The sequence below is a fragment of the Serinus canaria genome, chromosome 18, assembly GCF_022539315.1.
Source record: "Serinus canaria isolate serCan28SL12 chromosome 18, serCan2020, whole genome shotgun sequence".
Lineage (NCBI taxonomy): Eukaryota > Metazoa > Chordata > Aves > Passeriformes > Fringillidae > Serinus > Serinus canaria.
The window spans coordinates 2,457,447-2,484,950 of record NC_066331.1 but is presented as its reverse complement, the minus strand read 5'-3'; the positions used below and the strand labels follow the sequence as shown (position 1 = coordinate 2,484,950).

Below are 27,504 nucleotides of genomic sequence, written 5' to 3'. Positions count from 1 at the left end.
GGATACTGGGGGAAAAGATAATTAGAAGATATTGGGGAATAAAAATCAGTGCCCTGAAGGGATAAATGTTGGGAACTGCCAGTGCTGGCCTCTGGGAGAGGTGTGTACCTGGCTGCACTGTGTGTCCCAGCCCTAGCAGAGCAGCAGATTTGCATCTGAACTCTTTCCTCTGGTGTGGAAGATGAGCACGAGGAGTATTCAAAGGCAAGGAGGTGCCCAAGAGAAGCCTAAAACCAATGACTGAAGCATTTACAGTCGGATGGCTCTTATCATATATACATAATATTAAATATAATATTCTTTTCTCTAACAAATCACAATGTGTTCCTGTTGTGTTTCCTGGATTACACATCACTAGCATCCTACCAGGAGTGGCTGAGTAACAATACTCACACAAAAAATTGCAGAAGACGCCAGATTTGTCTCTTATCAATAACAGATGCCCCTGTCAGTGACAGAAGAGCAGGACCAGGTCCCTCTGACAGAGCAAAGCCACTGAGAGCCATTGTGTAATTGTACAAGAGGAGCACCATGGCAGTGAGGGCCAGCAGCCTGGGAAAGACTTTTTGGAGACAGAAGCAGCCTTCTGATTTTCCCAAATTGCCCTGTGATGGGAAGTGTCAGCCAGACCTGGAGGAAACAGGGAGCACTGAGTGTGTGTGAGGACAGATTTAAAATCCACAGCAGAACTGAGCACGTGGAGCCACATCAGCCAGACAGGAAAGACTCCATTTATAATCAGAAAGTACAAAACAGCAGCATCAGAAGTCACAGGTCATGGCCAAGGTACAGAATAGGGACCTACAGCACACACACACTGAGGAAACTCGTCCAAGGAATAAAACAACCACCTTCAAACACTGACACAGGGAAGGCAACAATCCAACACTCAATATCAGCACTGCCTGTGGCAACACATCAATCCCAGCTTGGAGGGGCCCAAAACACCAACAGGGATTTGGCTTGGATCTCCCCAGGTGTTCCCAGGTCGAGCCATGGCTTCAAACCCATGCACTGGGAAGCTGGAGCAGGAGAGCTCTGCACTCCTTGATGCCTCTGGGATTATGTTTGGTTTGGATGAAGGAATGATGCTTTGCCACTCAGCACACAGCATCTCATGAGGGACACCCCATTTTCCCCAGCCTCTTAATCAGCACGCTTTGAAATTAAAAAATTGTAATTAATAGGAGGTGGGCCCAGGCTGGGGACACAAACAAGCCCCAGTTTTGGCACTGAAACCTGAGTCCTGCCCTGCCAGCCCCTCCAGCCCTGCTCCAGCTGTGCTGTGTTCAGTGTGCTGACACCTCATGGCCAAGGCAGAAACTCCGATAAGAGCCCGTTTCCCAGGACATCACCCACACATCCTCCATCTGCTCCAAGGCATGAAACCAGGCTCGTTTATCGACGAGTTTGTCATGAGCAGAACTGAACACACCAAAGACAGGAAAGAAAACCAATCCAGAGAGGCTTGGAGCTCTTGGGTCACAAACAGCTGGGCACACCAGGGGCTGTTATCCGGAGCTGTGGTGGTCTGGGTGTCCCTGGTGCTGGAGGATGGCTCCAACATGTGCTGGGCCATGCATGGCAAACACTGCGGTCTCAGGCAGGAGCGTCTGTGTCGGGGTTACCCCGCTCTCCCCTGCCCTGTGGGGGTCTCCCAGGGGCAGATCAGCTCCTTTGCAGAGTCCTTCCGAGCCCGGGGCTGCCTGTCCTCTCCCTGCCCGGAGCTCCCGGGGCAGGCTGGGCTCTCCGGAGGCGCGGCCGTTCTGACTTGGAAGAAGCTGCGTTGGGAAACACAAACTCATCACACACACACGGCGCGTTTTGATGTGCTCCGAGGCAGCCAGTGAGCTTGGCTTTGAGATTTCCACCATTCCAGCCCCAAATCCCAAAGCAAAACTCCCAAGCCCGAGCCCACGGAGAGGGAGGACGAAGGGAATGTGCGCTGCCGCTGCTTTGAAGCTGCATGGCCGTGTGACAGAGCTCCGGAGCACGGAGCCAGGTAGAGCAGGAGCCCTCAGGTTTGCGCTTTGGAATTTATAATGTAGACTCATCCACTCGGCCAGCAGCAGAGGTGGGTTAAATGGGATCAGAGACATGCTGCTCCTGGTGAGGGACATGGCCAGGGTTTGGTTCCTGCAGGGGCAGCCTTTCCAGGCAAAAATCCCCCATCTCTGCCCTGGAACGACAAACACTTGGCGACTCTCGACTCTCACTCAAGATTTCCCCTCCCTCGTCACTTCTGATTCTCCTCTGACTTGAAATCACTAAACCAAACTGAAGTCAGTGCTCAAGTACACTGAGGTTTTCAAAATTCAGGGAGTAAAAGTAAAACCTGGGGTTTTGCACCCTGAACAGGAGGTGTGACAATAGCAGAGGCACTGCCAGCACGGGCTCCTGGACTGCTCCCATTGGAAAACCGAAGGAATGGAGACAGGGAAAAGCCTGGGGTTTGGGGCAAGGGTGGCAAAGGTGACTCTCAGACAGGTTCTCAGGGAGCTCTCCCTCTACCTAATCCCAAACCGAACTGGCCCCGGAGCCGAGCCCTCTCCATGCGGGTGTCCGCGTGTCCGTGCGCTGCTCACCTGCTGACCGTCCTGCTGTCCGGCCGCAGCCGCCGCTCCCGCCCGCCCAGCGGCTGCACCTTGCCGTGGGGCACGGCCGGGCACCGGGCCGGCAGCGAGGCCAGGCTGGCCGGGCTCCTGCAGCCCCTCCGGAGGAAGCGCGCCCAGGCCCGGGCGGCCAGGCGGGATCTGCGGCCGCCGGACGGGAAGGGGCCGGGGCCGGCAGCCCGCGGGTCCGGCCGGGTGCCAGCGGCGCTGCCCAGGGCCCGGCCCATGGCTGAGGGACAGGCTGGGTCCCGGGGCAGGGCCGGGGGCCCGGGGGACACGGGAGGCACAGCCTGGGGCAATGCCGGGGTGCCGGGGCCAGCGTGGGCAGCCGGGCCAGGGGAGCAGGAGGCCAGGTGGGCTGGCTGTGGGGAGGAAAAGGAGAAAGGCTCGGTCAGGTCTGGGAGTGACACCCAGGGCTCCCCTGGCTTCTTCATGAGGAGAATCCCGCTCCTCCTTTGGTGCTGCCAGGAGAGAAGGGCTCAGCTGGGAGGCAGGTTGGCCACCCCAGCCATGCCTGTGCCCCTGTCCCTCTGTCCTGCAGCTCTGTCCCCCCAGCCATGCCTGTGCCCATGTCCCTCTGTCCTGCAGCTCTGTCCCCCCTTGGCCATGCCTGTGCTGGTGTCCCTCTGTCCTGCAGCTCTGTCCCCCCAGCCATGCCTGTGTCCATGTCCCTCTGTCCTGCAGCTCTGTCCCCCCAGCCATGCCTGTGCCCGTGTCCCTCTGTCCTGCAGCTCTGTCCCCCCAGCCATGCCTGTGCTGGTGTCCCTCTGTCCTGCAGCTCTGTCCCCCCAGCCATGCCTGTGCCCATGTTCCTCTGTCCTACAGCTCTGTCCCCCCAGCCATGCCTGTGTCCATGTCCCTCTGTCCTGCAGCTCTGTCCCCCCTGGCCATGCCTGTGCCGGTGTCCCTCTGTCACGCAGCTCTGTCCCATTCCCTGCCCTCCCACTGACAGAGCACTGGGGTGTCACAACTTGCCTGCAGGGTCACTGTTGCCACCACAGCCCCAGTGGGTGCTGACAGATCAGCCCCACACCCACTGGGATGCTGGAGGAGACCCCTGCGGTGTCAGTCCCCCACCCACCGGGTCCTGCACCACCTGTGTCATTCCTCACCACATTAGCTGCAGGCACGGAGGAGGCTGTTCATACTGGGAATGTGATCTTGGTTATGAGCAGCACCACCATGTCACACCCACGGCACCACAAGGGCTGGGAACAGACCCCTAGTACCAATGACATCTCCTGCTGGAACCCCAGTGTCCCTGGCTGGGGCTGGGGAGGCACCACGCACAAGGGCTGGGAACAGACCCCTAGTACCAATGACATCTCCTGCTGGAACCCCAGTGTCCCTGGCTGGGGCTGGGGAGGCTCCAGCACAGCTCAGCCAGCCCTCAGGACAAGCCCAAGCACAGACTGGACAGGACAAGGACAGCACATGCTGCATGCCACGTCCCCTCCCATTTCTCAAGGACTTAGTCCCAGCTAAATGAAATGCAGCTCAAGTGTCCAGGGAGAGGAGCTGAGAGCAGTGTCACACACAGGACATGCACACACACATGCAGAGATGGCACAGAGAAGGATGAACACACTGAGACACGACAGAGAAGGATGAACTCGGCTCTTTTTTTGTTTTCACATTTATTTTTATTAGACACATGAATGCATGGAAGCCATGGCCAAAAAAAATTAAACAACACATGGAAACAAGCAATTTCTTGGCTGGCACAAAGTGAAGTTCAGCTTGTACCAGACAACTTTTCTCTTCAGGGACTGAGCAGCAGAGGACGAGGAGGCTGGGCTGTGACAGCTCCATCAGCCTGTGGCAGGGCAAAGACAGCTCCTGCCTGGGTGTGAAGGATGGCTGCTTGTTCCACAAGCACTGACTGGTGTTCCACATGCAAAAACCAGTGTTCCACACGCAGTACCTGGTGTTCCACACGGTAACTGGTGTTCCACAAGCACTAACTGGTGTTCCACACACAATACCTGGTGTTTCACAAGCACTGACTGGTGTTCCACAAGCACTAACTGATGTTCCACATCAGTTCCACAAGCACAGTGACTCTGGAGCATGCAGCACAACCCATGGCAGGGGAGCAGTGATGCCAAGCAGAGATGATAAAAAATCAGAGAAAGGCATGGATACAGAGAACATAACAAGCAAAGCAGCAGACAAAATAGGAGTAGAATCAGAGGGACTGACGGGAACACACAGATTTGTTATTTATTATTTATACCCTGACTTGATCTTCCACATGTTACTACATACTGGCAATCCCAACTTGCTCAGTGCCCCATGTTACACAAACTCTGCAAGAGAGCATCATCACAGAGCCCAGGGGCTTTGGGCCAACCCTGCCAGGTTCTGGACAGTCTTCCTGTGCTCTGATGTCTAAGTATGCTGAGGGTGCTCAGCACCTGATGTAACAAAGCCTTGGGGTTTAAATTTGAAAAAAGGCAGCCTGAGCCTGCTCCCCTGTCCAGCAGTGCAGAATGTGCCTGTGCTTCCACAGGAGTGAGAACAGACTCAACACAGACATCAGATCAGAGGGAAGGCCTGGGGTGACTCAGTTTGAATTCCTCTGAGGAGCTTTATCACTGATGGGGTAAGGAAGGGCAAGACAACCTCCCTGGCTCAGCCACACCAGATCAGAATGTCCAGCCCTGATCCTGCCATGGGGAGGGCCAGGGTAACTATTGGGGACACAGTGACAGCATGACTGTCCCCTGTTCACAGGGAGTTGCCCTGCAAGGACCTCAGGGCTCCAGGGGCCTGCATGCACCCCACTATCTGAGGGCTCCCATTCCCTGCCAGCTCTCCAGAAGCTGCCCCATCCCTGGGGGTGTCCAAGGCCAGGCTGGATGTGGCTCTGAGCACCCTGGGATAGTGGAAGGGGTCCCTGCCCATGGCAGGGGGTGGAATGAGATGAGCTTTAAGATCCCTTTGAATCCAAACCATTCTGGGATTCTATGATCTCCTATTTCCTGTAAAGTCCTACCACTATTAAAAAGGGGTGAACAATGTGAACAGGAGAGAGACAGCTTCCCAGACCTCAGTGCTTCCACCCAGTTCCTTTGCTTCCCCAAAATTTTAACAAACAAGGAAGCTTTTTTGTCCCTTCAATTCCCTTTACTGGGCTTTGCAGGAATCCTCACACTTCTGGTAACCATTGGCCTGCTCCAGGCACACTGGGCTTTTCCAGCAAGGCCTGGAATCTCCCTGAGCTCTTTAGCACTAGTGTGGTATTTCAGCTTGCCTTATTCTACAGAGCAAAAGAGACAGAGCAAATGAAAAAGAAAATACCACCTAAAGTTGAAATCTGCTCTTAACACCTCTACCCTGTTCTCCCTTGCCTCTGGGCTACAAGCCAGAGACAACTGCAGCTACCTCCTGTTGGATTTTTAACAACAGAAAATAGAAGAGCAGGAAAAAGACAAGACAAGAGGTGTGAAGGATTGGATAAAATCTCTCTTGGCTCTGGCAAGGGGCAGCTCTCTGCACCTGCACACCCAACTCACAGCACAGGAGTCACAGGGAGAGCAGAGCAGAGCTTCCTGCTGATCATCTCCAGCATGCCAGGGGATGTGGGAGCCATTCAAAATCAGAAGGTCAGCTAAACCTTCAGAAATGCTCCTGATACTGCTGCCACAAGCAGCTCTTCTGCCTGTGGTGCTGGCTGGAGGTGCAGGACTCTTGGAGTGGGGGTCTGCTCCTCTCAGGGGGTACCAGGTGCACCCCCTGGGAGGGTGCAGAGCCCCCGTGGGGATGGAGGCCAGCAGGGACACTCTGGGCTGGGTCACCTTACCCTGCTCCCCGCGGGCTCATCCCCCTCAGACCAGGGCAGGCTGGTCTGAACCTGCAGCACTGGGGCACAGCTCTGCCCTGCCCAGTGCCACCCCACTCCTGGAGCAGCAGGGACAGGCAGCCGGGCTGTGCAGCCTCCCGGGGCTGTGGGGGCAGCAGAAGGCATCTCCCCTCCGAGGTGTGCGGGGTGCTGCCCCCCGAGCCTGGCACAGCAGCAGCCTGGCACTGCCCGGGAAGGGACATCTGCTCTCCAGCAGCCATGGCAACGTGCGGGAGCTGGCGGAGGCAGAGCCGGCCGGGAAACCTAAAGCAGCACTGACACCTTCAGGAAGGGGAGACGAAGCTCAACACCAGCCTCGCCTTGTCTTTTCCCTGCGGGGCTCAGAGCCTACTTGGGAGGAGCTTCCTTCTGGAGCTGGTTCCTGCGATCCAGCTTGCTCATGACCTGCGTGATGTCCACGGTGTTGGCGGCTTCCCTGGCCTTGGCCTCTTCCTCCTGCTGCCTCAGGATGATGGGGCTGGGGCTGGAACGGAGGTGGCGGCGTCCGAACAAACCCGTGCTGGGCAGAGAGAGGGGAAGGACAGGGTTACTGAGGAGAAGGGCACCAAAACCAACCCCTGGCAAGCAAAGTGACCCAGCAGGACAAGCTCGGACACAGAGATGGCCAAAGGAGTGCAAAGTGCTTTAAACAGCACCGGGTGAGTCAGTGTCACACACAAGCTACAGGACTGCTAAAAGTGACAAAGTCCTGCTGCTGAGGGACTCCAGGGCACACAGACACTCATCAGTCAGACCAGAGCCCATCACTCAGACCAGAACCACATCACTCCTTTGTTGTGTTTGCACATAACTCACACTCAGGGTGAAGCCAAACTCCCATCCGTGGAGTTTTCTCCAGTGCCCTCGGGAAGATCAAGGCAGGGACCAGTGTGGGTGTTCCTGGTGTCTGTGATGCCCCCAAAAAACACCCCCTGCCTGCTTCAGCAACACCCAGCAGTGGGAACAGCTGCTAACCCACCTCTGCATGAGGCACAGCTCCAGCTTAATGGGATGCTGAGGCTTGGGGGGTCCAGAACAAGCACTGACAAGCACAAAGGCAGGATCACTGGGATCAGCCAGGTTCTGCCAGTGACCTCAGGGAACAACTGACCTAACCCCAGGCCAGGCAGCAGCAGGGCTTTTCCCACTGACTTAAAACAGGCTTTAGATGAAACAACAGTGTGAAAGTCCACAATTCCTCTTTCTTGCCTGCTAGGTTGATGAGTGGAACAGAGAAAGAAACACTACACAGTCTGGCACTGCACACTCAGCTTTAGGAGCAGCTGCAGCTCAAATGGCCTGAATTTCCTGTATAACCTTCATCTTGCTGGGAAAAAGCCACTTCCAAGGCCATCCACCTTGTGCCAGCTGTCACTCACAAGGTGCTGCTTATTCCCAAAAGCCACCTTCCCTGACACCAGGGGTGAGCTTTGTCCAGGCAGAGATGAGCAGATCCTGTGGATTATCCCAAACCTTGGGTCTGTCTCTGCTCTGGCAGCCAATGTTTCATGGACAGGAGCCTTCCCATGCTCAGGACACCAGTGCTGTCTCCTTCCAGGAAAGGAGCCATGAATTAATTCAACAATCCCAGCCCTTCTCAGCAGACCCAGCAGAGAAGGCAGCTGAGCAATCAGCAGCTCCACTCCTGTTCACAAGCCTTTTCCAAAGGGCTCATGAATAAACAGCACCATCAGTCTCAAACCAAAGCATCTTCTCAGTGCAAAATTTTATTTAATTAAGAGAACATCTAAATCATAGTAATTTTGCTGCAACTTGGGCTTTTTCTACCCTTGCTACAACAAGAAAAACAAACCCCACAATTACAGCCAGTTTCACTTGCCTTTTTTTGACACCCTCTTGTGGCACAACAGCCTTGGCCAGCATTTCCTTGTATATTGGAGACTTTAAATAGCGGCCATAGGAGTCCTACTAGGAGAAAAAAGAGACACTGGTAGTTATGGGCTGCAAACACCCTTATTAAAATCACCACCAAATACAGCTGCTCAGGAGCCAGGGAGGCTGGGAACTGGATAATCTCCCCCAGCAGCTCAAGGGACTTTGCATCTTTCAGGCAAATGTAGCTATTTAAACCAATATCCTTTCATCTGGCTGTAAAATTCCCAGGATTTTCCATCTCACAATAAAGCTTCACAGGTAAGACCCAGATCAAAAGATCTGAATGAAGCTTAGCCTGGGCCAGCAGGGTCTCAGAGTCACTGCAAGGTGAGGAACTTGTGTTCCAGGAGCCAAACTTTTCATCAGTGGGTGAAAATCAGTCCAGTTCTGCTGCTTTCAGTGCATGAGCTGGTGCCCAAACTGGAATTGAAAGCAGGACTTGCAGCAGCCACCTGACCCCCATCACCCTGGGGAGAGGCTGAGAGGGAAGGAGGAGCAGCAAAATACCAATGCCTGAAGCAGCACTTGCTTCACTCAGCAAATTTGAGGGATTTTCAAACAAAGGCCCCTTGAAAGGGACAGCTGATAGCACGCAAAGGCACTGGAAGGCCCAGAGGGCTGGAATCCCCCTCCGGCTCTGGCAGCAAATAACAAACCTTTTTCATCAGCATGTAAATGTGAGTCTGAGCAGCATCTAGAACATAACGATGAGGGTGCTCCAGGCCTTTGACTGTGATGCCCATTGTTTTGCCATCGATGTTAATCCAGCGCCTTGCTCCTGGAGCCAGGAAGAGCCTGCCAAGAGGAGGAATCAACAGTGCCATTAGCAGCTGGAGAGCTCACAGACTCCTGTCTATGCATGAAAGGAAAAGTCCCTTCAGCTCCCTGCTGCAATTTGCTGTCCTGATCTTGGGCAATCAATGTTCTCTTCATCAGACTTCTCTTCATCACTTCCTCTTGCACATAATATAAGCCAAACTTTAGCTCACTGGAAGCAAAAAGCCTCTCCCCACTTTGCTTGTGGCAGCCTCAAGAACTTTGCTGTTCCACACTGATATTTAAATTACATCCTAAGACTGAGATGTAGCAGAGAACAGAGAGGAAATGTAAATATATATATTAAAAAAAACACTTCTACTTTCATCTCCAAAAGCTCCTTTCCTATGTGGGGACAAAAGACAGCCACATCTGATAACAGCCTACACATAAAAATCTTAGGAATAAATCATTTGAGAATGAGAACCTATGGAAGGTGATGGGACTCACGCACAAAGAGTTAAAGAGTGGAAAATTTTCACACTCACTTGTAGATTTCTTCTGCTTTTTCTTTGACCTTGGATTGGTCTCCATACTTGAGATCCTCACAGGCTTCCCAGAAACCCAGATTCTCTCCTGCATGACAAGGACACAATCGGCAGAGAGTGAGACTGAGGCAAACACAATCCCATTTATTAACTCCTGGATTTGTTTGGCACAATTTGCTGGCCCCAAACCAGTCTCTCCAATTGACTGAAAGTCACTCTCCAGTGACTGAAAGAGGAAAACAGCTTTCCCCTGTTCTCTGCCCACTGACACCTCTAAGAACTTGTGAGCTCAGCCAGTTCCAGCTTCTCTGGGAGCAGTCAGAGAATCATGGAATGCTCTGGGGTGGAAGGGAGCTGAAAGTCCATCTCACATGGGCAGGGACATCTCCCACCATCCCAGGCTGCTCCCAGCCCTTTCTGACCTGGCCTTGGACACATCCAGGGATCCAGGGGCAGCCACAGCTGCTCTGGGCACCCTGTGCCAGGGCCTGCCCAGCCTGACAGGGAAGAATTCCTTCCTAAAATGCAATCCAAACCCTCCCAGGCTGGGCTGTACCGTGTGTCCCGTGCCACTAGATGGTACCGCCTGCCCTGGCTGCACAGCCTGCAGTGTGCCATGTCCCTCAGCCTGGGGACACAGGGACACTGCCACCCACCACTGAACTCCTTCTTCAGGAAGATCTGGAAGTTCTGGCGGCCCTTGGGGTCCCGGATCAGCTCGCTGAAGTTGAAGGCCCATCGCTCCACACGCATCCTGGTGGGCACCTCCACCCTGCGGGGGAGAGCACACACAGCACCGCTGCTTCCTCTAATTAGCAGATTAATTAAAACCAAAATGCCCTTTGCTGCAGTGCCAAGGGACTTCTCAGCATTCTCTTGTTTTCCAGAGTGGTGTAATGAGCTCCTGAAGTCAACCCACTAAGTAAGTTGTAATTAAACAACTCGGGCCGCAGCGGGATGAGGATTTAACTGGGATTTATGCAGCTCTCACCGTGACAGCCCAGCCTTGCCCTGAGGTTGAATCAGTCCCATCCTGGAGGAGGCACTGGTTGCTGCCCAGAGCTTTGCTTCTCATAAAGGCACTCAGTGCAGGCATCCCCTGGGGATGTCTGATGGGATACAGCGAGTCCAGGATTGCTGCTCTCAGAACCACTGAGATGTTGGATGCTCCAAGCCCTGAGATGCCACCGTGTAATTAGCAAACCCTTTCCAAAGGGAAAACCAAGGGAGGCCTCAGAGAAGGGATGGACCAGCAGTGTGTGCCTCCAACCCAAAGCCTCTCCTAAGGAAGCAGCCTGAGGGGTGAGCAAAGAGCCAGGGGAGCAGCTGAAGCCTGAGCTGCTCCTGTTCCATTCCAGTGCTGGTCAAGGTGGGCTTCACTCATCCAGGATGGATCAGACCCATCCAGTGTGCTGAGTGCACACTCCCATCATCAGCTCAGGAATTTCTGTGATGTTATGGAAGGCTCCACTTGAAGAAGGCAGTGGAGAAAGTTCAGCACGGAGTACTTCCAATTTCAAACTAAGACTGAAAGAAAACACTTCTCTGCTCATGAGCAGAGATCAGACACCACAGTGAAAATCAGTGCTTCCCTTTCCTGATTTCTGTCAGTATAAAGGTCACTGTAAACCACAGGCTGGCAAAACAACAGAAATACATACAGCTTTGCATTGAGATCCCAAAAGTCAGGGTCATCTGATATCCAAGGGTTGCTGGGGAGACATCCAGACAAGATGGGATCATTGGAGAGGAACTGCTCAGAGTACTTCACAACCCTGCAACAAATCCAAAATCAAAATATGAATTTGGAAGCCAGAATTACAGCCAGCCCCATTATAGCCAAATAACAGACTACAGATCTCCTCAGAGGTGCAGGGATCTGGAAGGTTGCCCCTGCCTTCCCAGAAAAACCAATTCATTACCTCAGGTAATTTTTTCCATTTCCCAGCAGAAGTCTCCTTTTGAAGCAGTGAATTTGTCAATTCAAATACAAGGAGGTACAGGATTCTCTTCCATGACCTCCTTCTGCCTTTTCATTTTAAGGAAGAGAGATTTAGGAGTCTAAGGAGAGTTTCTGTCTCCTGTTCTCAGCTGGCCTTGGCCTGATCCTGCACTGCTCTGGGGGGAAAGTGTCAGGGAAAGGAACACAGGGGTTGTGCTCCCCCAGGTGGGCTCTCTGCAGCCTTCCCATGGGCCATGGGGGAACTCAGGGAGCTGTGGGAAAATGAGGGAATGCTGAGGGCTCATCCCAGCTTCTCCTTTCCTCCATCACCTACCACAGGGCTCATTCCTCTGCGAGTGGCTCTGAGGGCTTGGCACACAGCAGAGCTTTTCTCTCCCATCAGGATCCAGACAAACACTTCTCCTACCTTCTAACTTGGCCAGACTTCTAATTACAACTGATTTCACTAATGTCCTGGAATTTTAGCTCCCGCCTCCCTTTTTCATTCTTGGGGAAAAAAAAAAAATCCTCTGGTTTCTGCATTTAAAATTCCTTCCAGGCCAAAGTGCTTTCATGTGCTCAGAGCTGGGAGTGCAGTGTCCAGGAGCCCATTGCTAATAGGCACCTTGGCACTCACCCTGCAGTTCTACAATGCTCCTGCCCAGAGCAAAGCACAGGGCTGGCACACAGCTGCTCCATCCTGCCTTCCCACTGGGAATGCCAAGGCATCCAGCACCTGCATCGGGCACTCCAGCCCATGGTCAAGCAAATCTGAACCTGTCAGCTCAGGTAGCACTGCTGTGTGGTCTTGAAGTGCTTTGCAGCTTCTCCCAAATCACTGCAATGCTCTGAAGCATGCACACTGCCCAGCTGCTGCTCATATCCTCATTGATAATACTTGGATTTGGACCCAACCCTGCAGCTGACACTTTGGAGTTCCAAAGTTCCTGAGATTTCTGATCTAGGTGATAAGCATCATCCCACCAGAACTAGGGAGAGAAAAGCCCCATTGCCAAATAGTGAAACACCACAAAATTCCTGGAAAGCAGCCAGGGTCCCATAGTTTGGAGAATTGAGGCAGCAGAGTTTTAATTGAGCTGAAAGTCAGTGACAAAAGGAGCAGAGCTCTGGTGCCCTGCAAGCTGTAGCTCTCAGAAGACTCTCTCTTCAACCCACTCCATTCATCCAAGACTCTTCTCCAGGGAACTGGCCTGAGCACCTTGTTTGTGTCAGATGTGACAGGAATCCCTGGTGGCAATGGCACTGCAAAGCAGGCAGGTGCTCTGGGCTGCACCTCAAGGAGCTGGGCAGCAAGGCAGGTTCCAGGTGGGAATGCCTCTGGCAAACACAGTGCCTAATGGCAGGGCTGGAGGCTCCATCAGGAATGTGATCAGGAAACACTCCCACAGGGAAGGGGAATTGCTAATGAATTGCTTGGATGCTCGTGGGGAGGCTGTTCCCTCTGCAGTGCAGAAAAACCAGCATTACACAGCCAGAGGTGAGCACCACCATGGGGCAGGGACACCCATGGGGGTGAATCCAGCCCAGGGTGGGGACCAGTGACAGGAGGGTCAGTCTGTCCTGCTGGTTGCTCCTCCTGAAGGACAGACACACTGCTGGATCCTCCCTGGCTGCAGGGCTGTGCCCAGGCATCACAGCTGACCAGAGCAGTGACAGCATCTTCTGATTTCAGTGGGATTCTCAGCCCAGGGGCTGCTCTGCAGCAAAGCTCCCAGGGAGCCTCTTCATCCTGCCTGGGACTCTGATCCCTCCTCAGCCTCCTCCTCCCAGACAGCCCAGACAGCACTGGGCCACCACATGGATCCCCTGGCTGAGTCACCAGCTGCCAGAGCAGACAGCTTCATCAGCTCATTAGGAGATAAGCACTGAAGACTAATTAATGTGTGGACAGAAGGAAATCAGGACTTACCCTCCAAGAGAAACAGAAGATTTCACTCTGGTCTTCATGATGGCCTGCTGATAGTACATGATCTGAGGGGATCAGACATGGCCATGGTTAGGAGCAGAGAGGTTTGAAGATAAGGCCTATCTAAACCTCAGACAGGTTCTCTCCCAGGTAGTGGGGCTAATTACAGCAGAGACTGCTTCTTCCCTAATTACTGGATGTCCAAGGAACCCGAGGATCCCTGAACTGTCTCAGTAAAATGTCTGTTTTCACTGAGCTCACTGCAAACGTCAGAAACGCACTTTGCAATGTGCAAGTAATTAAAAAGCACTCCCCATGTTATAGAGAAATTGAATAATAGCTACCATCCTCAGCACCTACAAATGCTCTGGATGATTTAGCATGTAATTATCACTGATTCTTGGCTGTCTCTGTGCTGGCGCCACCGTGATTTCCCCACCACTAATTCTGATCTATTGGATTTCAGCCCTGCTGTCTGTCCTTGCCTGAGCCTTCCCGTCACTGGGAGAGCTGCAGTGGGAGGGAATGTCCTGAAATTACATTGATAAAAGCTCCATGAGGCAGGGATTCTGCTTTTCAAAGAGCCCATCCCCTGCACAGAGGGCTCTGAGCAACTCACACAGGATCGACACTGAGAAGTGAGGGAAGCACCACTCACCTCTCTCCTATAGAATTCCATCGTATTTTTCTGTAAAACAGATAAAAAAGAGAATCATTAAATTGGGATGGGTGCTTACACTTGCTTTTTTTTTTTTTTTTGAGCCATGGAAACACCGTTGCAGGGCTGCTGTTGTGCAGAGTTCTCCAATTAATTCTGATTACAATTAAAATCAAACATAGCAGCTGAGCTAATCAGGGTATCATCAAAGCTAAGAGCATCCCCACACGGTAAATTGTCCCATTAGCTGTATTTACTGTTTAGCATTGCTTCTCCCATCACAGGCTGCCTGTATGCCTTCAATTAAGGGGTTATTCTAATGGAGCTAAAATAGATTCATTTACAAGACACAGATTAGATCATTCAATATTAGCTAAAGGAGACAGGAACCAACACATTGCAAAATATAAACACCACAATTAAAAGCCTCAGAAGCAGTATCTGCTGTGCAAAGGGTGTTTAGGTTGTGATTTGAATAACTCAGCCTATGTTACATGTCATCCACAAATGAGCAGGCAGTCGAAGGCGAGGAATTAACTGCAGGGTGTTTATTCACACAGCTTCCTTTGAAGCACAGTTATTTGTATGGAATAAACTGCAGAAGGAAAGACAGGCTAAGTCAGGGATGCTCCCAGCAAGCCTTTAAAGGCTCAGGCAGGGTTTCAGTTGCTCAGCTCTTGTTTCAGTCAAGACCTGCATCCCAAAATTATTCTATCAAACAAGCCCTGTGGCAGGTGGGGGTCTGCAGAGTGCCTTGGAGAAGTGCAGTTTGTGAGGGATGAGGGATGAAGATTCTGGTACTGAATGCCACAGACAGCTCTGCTCTCCCCTCACCTCCCCAGACCCTGCATCCCAAACTGCCCCTGTTCTGGGAAAGGCAAGATGCTCCCCCAGGGCTGCTTTGTGAGGACACTGATCTGCTTTTGCACTTGAACCATCACCAGTCCTGCTCAGGAGGGAGAAACTCTTCTCCACAAGGCAGAAAAACACCCCCATTTTGGTTCTGGGAGGCCCACTCACCATTTCAGCAGCAGAGCCCAATCCCTACAGCAGCACCACAGAGCCAGCCCTGACCCTGACCCAGCCTGGCCAGTGGGACACCAAAAAGAGTCCTCACAGTGGGGTTGTGAGGGGAGGAAGCTTTTCCTGCTGGGAATAGCATGAGCAGCTCTGAGGGGCAGCACAGACCATCCCAGCAGGGACAAACAGGGCAGCAAAACCCAGCAGTGATGCTGTGCTGGTCCCTGTGGGAGAGGGGGAAAGGACTGACACATCAGGGGACAGAAGAAGCTCTAGGACAGCAGGATCCTTGCTCACAGGGCTGTACAACCTTCCCTGCTGATTCACTCCTGGGACACCCTGATAATGATGGAGGAGCTGAGGAACAGCTTTTCAGCCTTCTCTGCTCTCAGCTGCATCCCTAATTCCAGGCCACCTTCCATGCAGACACCATTTCTTCCCCTCATTTCTAGGGTGCCATTGGTTCAGACAGACTGCAGAAATGGAAGGGGAAAATCACCTGCTTGCACAGAGAAATTTATTGTATTTACTGCCCTAAAGTGTCCTGTTTAGAGACCTGTGTTTCTGCCCTCCTGCACAGCAGGAGTTCAGTGTCTCCCTGGGGAATCTGAGATACAAACCAGGCCACATCAGATTTACAAGTGCCAGCTGAAGGGCTCTGTTTGATGGAACTTGTGGCTAGAGCAGTGATTTCAACACGTTAAAATCATTTTTAAAACCCTATTTTCTTCCACTTTTTTGTCAACTGGAGCCTCAGACAGGCCTGGTGCAGTGGGGAAGGAGAAGTGGGTGCTGGCACAGTGGCTTGAAGGCAGCTCACGTGGCAGGAAAGTGGTGTTATCTTCTAGAGGGGCCTGAGAGGCTGGCAGCACACCCCACACACACGAGACAAACAGCTGTGGGAAAGAGAAAGAGAACACAGTGAGTCAAATGTTATACAGAGACAGAAAGGGATCAATTAAAATGCCATCACAACAGGAAAATTATATGTGGGTGAAGAAAAATCAGCAAACAAGGGAAGATTTTTTTTTTAAGTGCCCCACACAGCAAGGATGCCCTCCTGGCACAGTCTGTGTGGAGGTCAGTGTGGTGGGCAGCTGCTCCTGGGAAAACCAGGGGGGCTTTGCTGGGGTGCTCCAGGTGGGGAGGGGATTTGCCAAGGCTCCCCCAGAAAGGGGCTGAGCATCCCTGAGCAGTGGCACAAACTGAACTGCAGCAAATCCAAGGGGAGCCCTGCTGAACACCTGGGAGGCTGCAGGTGCTGGCTGTGCTCAGCCCCTTCCAGTTCTCAAATTAGAAGTAACTGGGAGGAATCTCAGCTATTTCACCCCAGAGCTGCTCATAATTTCATTTCCCTTTCTCCCACAGTGCCCCCAGTTCAGAGCTGCTGCAAGTGGCCCTGGGCACTCTCCACATCCCATTGAGCACTGCCAGCTGTGCCCACCACCCACCCTCCCTGACCCCCACTACTGACTGCAGCAGTGCTAAAGTGCCCTGCACCACCCACCCACCCACTCTGCCTCATTTGGAAGGAAATCATCTTTGGAACAAAGGAGTGGTTTCTCATAATGAGATTAATTTTGCAATGCCCTTAACGAGTGACTTATCGCAATTCCTGCGGCTCAGCTCCAGCCCTGCAGCCTCCAAACCAACATGGCAATTACTGCAAGGCCTCAGTCAGTCCCAAGTGAGTGCCACGAGCTGTTCCACATCCTGTGACACCCCCAAGACACCCTGGCACTGGGACACCCTGAGTGCCCTGGTCACACCCCGTGCCACCAGCTCTGAGCTCCCTGGGCACTGCAGTGCCCAGCTGGGAGCCAGCCAGGAGCTGCTCAGAGCCCTGCCTGGAGCTGATCCCCGGGGCTGAGGCCACCAGCTCCTACAAGAGCTGGGAGATCTGCTCATCCCAGCTACCTGTTTGCTCCTCTGCCCATGGGAGACTTCCTGACCACACTGGGGAGATGATGGTCATGGTGGTTTTGCCTCCCTGTTTATAGAGCTCATAAGCACCTGGAAACAGCTTTGGGTGGGTGCCTGGAAGGAGCTGGGAGTGAAGGTTGTGCAGACAAAGTGAAGGTAGATTGAGCAGGAACAGGGACACAGATCAGAGCTTGGCCCATTCTCTCTGCTCACCAAAGGCTGCTAAACACAGGTGTTGGGGAGAGCAGCCTGCAGAGGACAAAAATAAAGTCCAGAGGTGGCTCCATGAGGGCTCTTGGCTGTCTCTTGTATTCTCAATCACTCTTTTCAAAGCAAAAGGAGGAGCAAGGAGAACCTTCCCTCTTCAGCTCAGCCTCCAAAGGGGAGGCACAGCTCAGAGAGCAGCTCAAAGGAGAAGGGCAGGGAAGTCACCCCAAAGCTGGCATCCTTGGGCTTCTGCCCTCCTTGGAACCTCCCCTGATGGGGGGAGCTGCCCCTGTCCCTTATGGCCAGGGGGAAGTGGGCAGAGATCCCTCAGCTCCCTACCCCTGTGCTACCAGGCAGCTGGCAGCTCTTCAGACCGTTTGCAAACCTAAAATCCCTTCCATGTCAGCTGTAAAACTGTGGGGGAGAAGTTGGCTCACTCCTCTTTCTACCCCTCTCCCTTTCCACTACTTCTTTACTCTTAAAAAAAGAAAAAAAAAAAAAAGGCTTTTCAGCAGCTGCTACTTACAGCAAGAAAAAAAATAAAATACATCCCAAGCCTACACTTTGCTCCTTTTCAGTCTCTATAGCAACAGAACACAGCTGGCCAAAGCAATTATCCTGCCTTGGCTGGAGATGTTTAAAGGCTGCTACAGGAATGGGAAGCTGTGGGCACTGGGAGTGTGGTGGCAGAAACATTTGCATTGGATTGCTGAGAGATGTTCTGACTTTGCTTCCAAGTGAACACTGCCAAGGGCACAAAGACAGGATCATCTCAGAGGGCTGATGGAGAAAGGGAACAGCAGCTCCAGCTCCCCATCCACTGACTGGACCTGTGTGATTGCAGACCAGTTCACCCAGTTACAGCCCTCACACTCTCCAGTCACTGATTCTGTTTCTTTATGGTCTACAATATGCAGTTTTGGCAACATTTTGTGTCTCCTATCCACCACACCAACCTAATCTTCTTACCACACATTAATTACCCCCTGGGAAGTATTCTGTAACTTGATTTTAAACCTGGATCTCTGCACTGACCCTTTACACCCCACAGAGTTCATTCAGCACTCATACAAAGGCAGCAAGGAGCACCTGGAGACAGAGGATTCCTTAGTTCAGCTTCACCAGCAAAGAAAACATGTCCTGCAGCCAAGCACTCACTAACTGGTGTGGCAAGAAAGCTGACAAAGTCTTTTCAAGGCAGAAGAAGCTGCCAAAGCCTATTTTGAGAGCCTCACCTCCTGGGTGAGAGAGCCTCAACCTCTGGCCTGTTCAGCTGTTAGAGCTGAGCTGACACACTCAGCCTGCAGTGCCCAAAAAATGACAACCCCAGGGACATTTTCTGATCCTCCCAGACAAATTCAGTAGGTGTGGAAATAAAACCAGCCCTGTCTCACCTGGTTTACCTTATTTTCACTGGGATCTGTGACTCTGTCTAATCCATACTCGAGGGCGTTCAGCATGCCTGGCTGTGGTGAACAACAAGCAGAGCTCTGTAACTCATTTGGTTTAAAGGCTGTGCATCACACAAATGCAGGAGGAGACCCCCAGGCCTGCACTGGCAGCAGCTCCCAGCCAGCAGTGCCTTGGGAACCCCCAGATTTGGGAATGCCCCTCTTCAAGCTGCAGCTGGACCTCTGTCCCTTGCAGCTTTGAGAGCAACCAAGGAAAGGTGGTGGGGGGACTCAGGGCAGGTCTGGGTTGGCCCTTCCCTGGCACACAGCCCAGAGGTTGTGTCCTTTCCACATGGGAGCTTGTCCCAGGTGGCTGCAGGGAGGGCACCACGAGTCACTGAAGTCACCCTGTCACCCTCTACTCACAGGAGTTCTGTTCACAAGCCAGTAGGCTCTCTCCTGGCAGTCCAGGGCATACCTGTCCTCCTTCTTCCGCTCCTTCCCTGCCCTGCAAAGCCAAGAACAGGGGAATTCAGGAATTTTGCCCTCCTAAAACCAGTGGGATGAGAAGCAGGGCACACCTCCAGCCTGCAGTGCCCCATGGGTCCTGGCCTGACTGTGCCACCCCTGCCCACATCCTGTCCTGGCTAATTCTGGGCTCCACATCATCTTCACATGGCCACACATGACTCTGGCTTTTGAGAAATCATCATCTTCCTGAGCTGAGCTGGGAGCAGACACATCCCCTTCTGCTCAGGCACACAGCCCTCTGGGAGCTCTCTGCTGACCTGCCCTCAGTCCTGCTGCTTCACCTTTGTCCCTGTCCCATGTCCCCAAGGACTGCCATCCTGGACATGTCTCATCCCTGCCTCTCAGTAAAGCAGAGACATTTCTCAGAGAAGCTGCTTGGAAATGGTTCTGAGGAGGGTTCCCAGGCACTAAAACCCAAATCACCTCCAGAATTTAACAGAAGAGGCACTAGCATGGTTTGGGCTTGGACCAACTAATTCTTTCCCAGAAAAGTCCTGAGCACAATTTGGGACTTAGCATGGGGAAGGGAACATTCCCAACAGGCTGTTTGCATGTGGCCTCCCTGCTGTGGTTACAGGGTGGGTGCTCTACACCAGTCTGCCCCAGCAGCACCATCAAACAGCCTCAGACAAGTTTAATCTGCTGCTTCAGACACGGGCTGGGGATCTAACTTTGAAACTGCAGTTGGCATCTCTTAGCCCAAGTCTGACCTCAATTTACAAGAACAACAGTCTCGTGTTTAATGAGAGTTATCTGATGAGCTGCACTCTGAGGACTTGGCTGCCAGCCCAGGGAACACAGAGGCTGCTGAGCAGCAGAGGCACTGCCTGCCCTGCCAGGAGGTAAAGGAAGGTAAGAGGAGTCTACAGAAGCAGGATAGATCTCTAAAAGAATATTCCCATCTCATGTTCACCAAGTTTTCTGGGAAGTTGAAGGTTTCGGTTCCTAAAATCAAGTTATTGTAGCAGGGTACAGAATTATGCACTTCAGTTTTCTCCAGAAGTCCCTGCTGGGACCATTTACTGCTTCTTGATTCTCCACTCAGCTGAGAGATGTGCCAGAAACTCCTGACCCAGAGCAGCAACAGGCCCAAAGTCCACAAATACTCATGGGGAACACTGAGCTAAATGAAGTTGTTTCTAATTAGGGCTTGCAGCAGCAGAACCCAGCATCTTCACAGAACCACATCAAGTGCAAAATCTAAACCTTCACTCCAAGCCATTTTAAAGCCATTTTGGTGTTTTTAATGTGTGATTGAACTGTGCACTGAGCCAGCCAAGCTCTGCTCCTCACACCCTCCCCAGTGATGCAAACAAGGCAATGCAATTCAACTCACTTATACTGCTCCTTGGCCTGCATAATGACAAAATCCCACTTGTAGTTTATTTTTTGATTGAGCATGTTGTAATGTTCCTGGAATAAAAATGAAAAAGCAGTTAGTGTCAAAATTCTGACCAGGGCACTCCCATGCTGGGGTTTTCTTGACTCTCCATAGTTCAACAAGGCCAGGCTGGCCAGTGAGCCAAGAAATCTGGATTGTTCTGCACGTAATTACAAGAATTGCAACAGTTGAAAAATACCATTGCAAGGAGAGCAATTACCCCTGCTAAAATTATAATTGACTTCACAGGAGTTTTCTGTACTGGTCGTTTTTTTCACTTGCAAAATGTTGGCTCTTGATACTGCTGGAGGAACACCTCCTGCAATTGAAGAGGTGATTTTTTTGCTGTGCTCCACTCATTAGCAACAAAGGGCTCAAGTTGTAGCAAATGAGGGTCCTGTAATGGGACAAGTGCAGTGTCTCCTCACCTTTTCATATTCTTCCAAAATCCCTTTCCTTTTAATGTTCTTCTTTGCTAGATAAATTGCTGTGGAGGTAGAAGCAAATTAGCAGTCAGTTATACAACAAGTCCAAGAATAATTATAAATTTACCCACATTACAATCACAGGAGCCTTTGTCTGCTACAATATCTTCCCAGGCATGAGCTCCAAGCTCACCAAAGCTCAGTGAAAAGGACTTGGTGCTTTTGGGATGTCAGAGATGCCCAGGCAGGGCAGGCAGCGTGTGCCTTCTGCCACCCTTCCCTGGGGCACTCAGCCAGGCTTCCACGGGTCAGGGGACACTGGACCAAACCTTCCAGGCTCCTCAGAGTTTGACCTCCAAGTTTTCTGAGCACAGGCCAGGGTTTTTTGCTCAATTTCTAATAAAAACATTCCAATCTAAACCAGGTTTTTGTATTTCCTCAGGAGATCTAGAGCATAATGCAGGTAAAAGCAACAGAGGACAAATCAGCCTGGGAACTGCACAGATCACAGGAGCAAACCCAGCTGATCAGCCCAAGATTCATGATCAGCTCTACAACAAAAAGCATCATAAAGGCAAGAGATTTATGTGGAAAAAAGCATCAGGAGATATTGGAAGTCACTGTGCTTTCTGCAAAGAAAGAACCATCTCTGAATGCAGGGCTTGATCCAAACCTACAGGAAGACAGCCTTGGGCTCAGATCCAGGAACACACTTAACTGCTCAGGAAATCTAATCTTGTGTTTAAAGTCTTCCCTCCCCAGCAAGGTAATTCAGATGTGCTCCTATGTGATGGATCTTAGTGGAACAGAAGAGCTTAAGCACGTTCCTCATCAAGGCCACCACAAGATGGTCACCTCAATTCACCATCACTGAGAATTATTCACAAAACAGCATGAAAAAATTGCCAGGGCTGGTCATTGTGAGTGGAGATGCAGCACAAGAGCAGGAAGAGCAGGTGTGGAGCAGGACTGTGGGACAAACCCACACCCCTGGGCACCCCTGGACTGTGGGACAAACCCACACCCCTGGACAGTGGGACAAACCCACACCCTGGGCACCCCTGGACAGTGGGACAAACCCATACCCCTGGACAGTGGGACAAACCCACACCCTGGGCACCCCTGGACTGTGGGACAAACCCACACCCTGGGCTGGGTGACAAACCCACACCCTGGGCACATGCAGTGCCACCACTCACCATAGTCTGTGTCATCAGCAGCCCAGCCCTGCACTGGCCAGAAATAAGGAGTCTGCAAGGGAAGGAGCCTCCTGTTAGTGCCCTGAACTCATGGAGTCCTCATTCCAAGTACCAGGAATATCCTGATTTCCCACTGATTGAAGTGGAAAGAGTCCAGCCATGAACCTCAATACCATCCTGTTCATACTGTGCTTTTTGAATATTCATTATTCACATCATCTATGTCCAACCAGCAATTCCATTTGCTGCTTTAAGATCTGGAAGGGAACACTCTTTGGAGGAAAGCACAGCTATTTTTAGGCTGAACAAGTACACTAATTTCACTGAAGGAACCATCACAGTCTCCCTGTAAATTGCAATCTCAGTATTCTCCTTCCTCCTGCACAGCTACACAGCTCCTGGGAGGTGCCCCAGCTGCCTGCTTTTAATAAAAACTAGTGCTGAACTCCCTCTCAGCAGCTTAGAGGAGCTGCAACTCACTTGAAACCTGTAGAGGCTGCCATCTGCCCTCAGGGTGAGGTTCTTTGGCTCCTGCAGAGGGTAGATATATCCATATTTGACAAACAGGTCTCCCAGGTGGAGTGCCTCTGAAAATGGAGAATGCAGATGTTTTCATTGCACAGAAACACTTCACTGGAATTAAGAGTGAGCTCTTATGCAGGGAAGAATTCAACTAAAAGGTTTTGCTGCTTGAGAGCTTAGTTTTATGACTGGAGGGTGAGAGAGGCTCAATTTTCACACTTTTACCCACCTTCTGCAGTGATCTGCAAGCGCTGAAGGATCCACTGCATTATATCATTACCTGCAAGGCAAAGCAAAGGTCAGGCACTGAACTCAGCAGTGTGCCCAAATCCACAGGGGGAAAGGAGACCCTCCAGTCCTCACCCCTCACTGTGCTCTGGATCCCACCAGGGCACAGCCCTCTTTTCTGTAAATGTGCTTCCAAATGCAAGGAGGCCCAGGTAAAATGCACTGCTGGGCCCCCCCAGCCTTGCTGGCACCGCCAGGGCACCAGGCAGTGACCTTGGGATGGCACAGAGAGAGTGGCACCAGCTCACGTGGCCTCAGCAGCAGCCAAACCCCCATCAGGGGCTTAGAAAGGGCTTAAGGATGCAACAGCTCTCTCACCAGGGAAGGGCAGGGTTTGCTCCACCTTGCCTGGAAAGATTCACTGCACAGAAACTCCAGAGCCACAGAGCACAGTCATGTCTCAGTTTTGTAGAAGTCCAGTGCCTGATGCTCTAAAAGTCCCTTTCTGGGCAGAAGGGATGTCCAAATCTCAGATCCAAGCTGCAGTGATTACAGGATTTATCAAATCCACACACATTTTATCTCTCCCAGCTCTTCTGTTGGACTGTGAGCAGTTGTACCCACCACAGGCAGTTTTAGTTTTATGTTCTGGGGGGCAAATTTCAGAACCTCCTTCCATTTAAAGAGGGCAAAAAGGCACTTGTTCCCTGAGCAGTTACTGGCCTTTTCCTCCAAACCTCCCCCAGGACTGCAGAGTGAGGGCCTGACCTTTCTTGACATTGCAGTGATGACTTAACTTTCTAATAGGGGCTCAGAGCTCTTATCCTACTGCCTGCTTCCTGAAATAGATGAAATTAAAGGATTATCTCATCACTCATTTCTAGACAGCTCCCTCTGGAAGCACTTTCCCCCAAAGGTGCACATCTAACATCGAGGTTTATTTGTGAGCCATTTTACTGACTTTCACTGAATTTAACTGGCACCATGATGTTTCCTGAAAAATCCCTTTGCCAGGATTTTTCTCCTGAGGAGCTGAGAAGCCTCAAAAAAGCAATGTAAACAATAATTATCTGATTGCTTGGAATGCAGTCCGGAGGTTTGTTCCCAACAGGTGCATCTTTGATTGGTTCCATGTAAATTGTTTTTAATTAATGACCAACCCCAGTCCAGCTGTGTTGGACTCTCTGGTCAGTCACAAGATTTTATTATTCATTCTTTTCTAAGCTTTCTGATGTATTCTTTTCTCTATAGTTTAGTATAGTTTTATAATATCATATCATATAGTATAGTATAATATAATATTATATAGTATAATGTCATATCATATAATATCATATAGTATAATATAATATAGTATAATATCATAAAATACTAAATCAGCCTTCTGAGAGCATAAAGTCAGATTCCCATCTCTCACCTCATCCTAGAAACCCAACACCAGCACATTTAACTAGTTAGCTTCCTGCACAGGCAGAGCCAGGCTCTGTCCAATGGATCTGTGTCCCCTGCTCCAATATCTTCACCACACCCTCACCAAAAGGAACCAATCTCTTTTGCAACACCCAGGAGCCAATCAGTATCCATGCAGCACTAAAAATCTCAGTTTAGAGAGGGATGAGCAGCCCACAGGGGGAGTGGAAGTCACTTGCCTCTCAGAGGTGGACCAGAATTTATGACTTGAGCAAGAGGGAACTTGGAACAATTCGAGTTAAGGAAGCAGAGTAAAGCAGATGGACAGTGAGGCTCAGTGCCAAGACATCAGACACCCAAGGACTTTTAGGAAGTGGGGTTTTAGGCTGGGCAGACACCAAGAGAAGCTCTCCTTCCCCTGCACTCCATCTGTGTGAGATGTCATCCTCAGCACAGGGAATCTCCTCCTCGTGCTGCCCTAACCATTCCCTGCCAGCTCTGGGAAGCTCCTTTGGACAGGTGAAGCCTGCAGCCAGCTCAGCTGTGTGTGAGCAGTGTTAGCCAGGCTGTGGTCTGACTGCAGGGCATGGAGGGTGCTGCTGGAGCAGCCTGACACACTTCAGATGTGTCCAAGCTCTCCTGACCCTTCCTCTGACTGCCTCTTCCCATGGGCAAGTGACTTCAGTGCCTCTGCAGCCTCATTTAAAACAAAATTGGGGCAAACAACACACTGAGCCAGCCAGGCTCTGCAAACAGTGGGGAATTCTCTTGACTTGCCTGGAGCAAACTCACTTTGTTTCAGTGGGAGTTTTTGTTCTGAATTTCCAAGTGCTGGAGAAGGATGGAAGCAGGAGGAGGATCTGGAGTATGTGTGAATATTTATAGCAGAGGATTCCTCACAAGAGCTTGTGTGGAGGCTTGGAGAGCAGGGAAGCAGAGCACTGCTAGTGCCTGGTGAAAGGAGCAGCAGGCACAAGGAGCTGTGATAAGAGCTGCCTGTAACACTGCACATGACACAGCTCAGCTCCTCTCTGCTGCTCCTCCAGCCCCCTTGAGGGAGGCAAAGCTGTCATTTACAGGCACAGAAGTGGGCTGAATATTTTGTTCTTTTCCTGCCTACTCAAGAAAAATTATTACTTGCAGTAAACATAAAAAGGAAGACTAATTGTTAATTGCTCGTTTCTGAAGTACCATCTTTCAGTCTGCCTCCAGGCTGCTTGTTTTAATTGGATTTTAATATTTATCTTTATTTGGGATCCAGCCTCAGTGGGAGCATGAGAGGTCTGGAGGCTGCAGCATGTCCTCACCTCTGTGCTAAGGCAAGGTCACTTGAGTTAACCCCCAGGAGACAGCTGGAAGTGCCTGGGGATCAACTTTTGTCTGATTCAAAGAGCAGGAATGAAATGAGACAGGAGTGAGAAGGAGATCAAGGCAGCAGGTACGTTTCAAATGATGAACAGCTGATATTTCCTAGGAACAGAGCTCCAGCACACAGCCAGGCACTGGCAGCCCTGGCCAGGGGGGCCACAGGCAGATTTTCTGTGCTGACCTGGGCCCAGTCCCTTCCCCCAGGGCAGCTCTTACCTGTCACAGCGTGGGGGATGCTGGTGACCGTCACTGTCTGTGTCTGTGTCTTGATTCCTGTGTCAGGGCTCTGCATCTCCATCATGAGAGCTTCAATCTGCAAAGCAGGGGAGGGGAGGGGATCTGTAGCCACATTGCTCTTCACAGAGAAAAGCAAGGCACAATCCTTCCCAAGGATATTTCTGAGATTCACATTCTCTGAACCTCAGAGAAAGCAAAAACAATTCTTATCTCATTTGCTGTGCCTGTGTTTGTGCCAAAGCAGAATGCAATGTGGAGATTGTTTGCCCAGAGTGATGGGGTTTGTGTGTTGGGACTGTTGGGTGACAGCCATGAGATTCAGAGCAGTTGTGTGCAGAGTTGAGTGCTTGGCAGATTCAGATTAGATATAATGTAATATAATATAGAATAAGAAATATAATATTATATAATTTATACTTTTATAATATTATATCATTTATCATTTATATAATAATTAATTAGCCTTCTGATAAGATGGAGTCAGATGCATCATTCCTTCCTTCCTCGAGGCATTCCCTGCAAATTTGACAGGGATGGATGTCAGGAGGGGTCCCAGCACTGCAGAGGGTGGGCACTGGTGTGCCACAGCCCTCTCTGAACCTCCCCACCTCCAGCCCATGGCAGCTCACACTGGACACACACACAGCCAGGGCTAGCACAGGAGGGACAGGATGGAATCACTCCATGAGAGCTAAGGAAAAAAATAATAAATTAAATCTCTGCTACCCAGACCCCAGTTCACACAGAAAGGTTCTTCTCTGGCTCACTGGGCACTTGGAAAGAAAAATGGGGAGGGAATAAAACCTGTGCTTCTGTTAGGAGGTGCAAAGGAGGTGTGTGAGGGGCTGTCTGACCATTCCTGTGCAGGGCTGCACTCCCCCAGCCAGGTCCCAGCCCCTGCAGGGACAGGGCAGGCACATCCTGCTCTCTGGGGGATCACCCACCTCCCACCTGGGACTCCTCAGGGATCCTGGTGACTCATTTTTAACACAGGGTGAGCCTCACACTCAGGGCCAGACAAATTTTATTCCTCATTCCCAATTATCTTTATTTCTTTTTGAAAAGATAAAGATTTTCAAAGGTATTTTCCTCCTCTTTGACTTCCTACCAGCACCATTCCCAAAGCACAAAGCTGTTCTTTCACTTGGGATCTGTGCTCAGGTGGATGGAGCTGGGACACACTGCTCATCTCCTCCTTTCTGATTATCTGAGTGCCAGGAGAGCTTTGGGCAAGATGTTCTTCTTTTTGTCTTCTGCTTCCAGAGCTATTAAATCAAAACTGGTCCAACAGGACCAATTTGGTCTCTCCACACATCTGTTTTGGGTGAGGCTGGAGCTTTTTAACTGAGAGCAGAGGATTTAACAGTGTGAGCTGATGACACACACACATAATGGAGGGTATTGTCTCCACAGGCACCACAGTGACTTTGGTCCCAAGTCTTGCCAAGTTCTGTGAGGATTTAAGCTGTAGTGACAGGA

The 27,504-nt window shown here is 51.2% G+C and overlaps 1 protein-coding gene and 1 long non-coding RNA gene across 3 annotated transcripts in view; both read right to left on the bottom strand.

The window, feature by feature from the left end:
* Window positions 1-711: 711 nt before the first annotated feature.
* Window positions 712-2,629, bottom strand: LOC115484538 (uncharacterized). The gene is made up of 2 exons (XR_007779037.1): window positions 2,586-2,629; window positions 712-1,781 (listed from the first exon to the last, which is right to left on the bottom strand). It is a non-coding gene; the product is annotated as an uncharacterized LOC115484538 (long non-coding RNA).
* A 1,295-nt stretch (window positions 2,630-3,924) lies between these two features.
* Window positions 3,925-27,504, bottom strand: part of RGS9 (regulator of G protein signaling 9) — a 28,816-nt gene continuing 5,236 nt past the window's right edge. The window contains exons 2-17 of one of the 2 annotated variants that reach the window (XM_009094316.4): window positions 26,005-26,101; window positions 23,012-23,062; window positions 22,741-22,847; window positions 22,261-22,312; window positions 21,065-21,123; window positions 20,592-20,668; window positions 19,151-19,232; window positions 18,737-18,799; window positions 14,184-14,213; window positions 13,529-13,590; window positions 11,318-11,431; window positions 10,313-10,428; window positions 9,657-9,744; window positions 9,009-9,147; window positions 8,297-8,382; window positions 3,925-6,976 (exon numbers count right to left, since the gene is read on the bottom strand). In XM_009094316.4, coding sequence (XP_009092564.2) covers window positions 6,805-6,976; window positions 8,297-8,382; window positions 9,009-9,147; window positions 9,657-9,744; window positions 10,313-10,428; window positions 11,318-11,431; window positions 13,529-13,590; window positions 14,184-14,213; window positions 18,737-18,799; window positions 19,151-19,232; window positions 20,592-20,668; window positions 21,065-21,123; window positions 22,261-22,312; window positions 22,741-22,847; window positions 23,012-23,062; window positions 26,005-26,101 — 1,395 coding nt within the window. In that variant the 3' untranslated portion in view covers window positions 3,925-6,804. Of the gene's footprint in view, window positions 6,977-8,296; window positions 8,386-9,008; window positions 9,148-9,656; window positions 9,745-10,312; window positions 10,429-11,317; window positions 11,432-13,528; window positions 13,591-14,183; window positions 14,214-18,736; window positions 18,800-19,150; window positions 19,233-20,591; window positions 20,669-21,064; window positions 21,124-22,260; window positions 22,313-22,740; window positions 22,848-23,011; window positions 23,063-26,004; window positions 26,102-27,504 lie in introns of those variants that run through there. The other variant, XM_018918878.3, reaches the window with a different exon arrangement.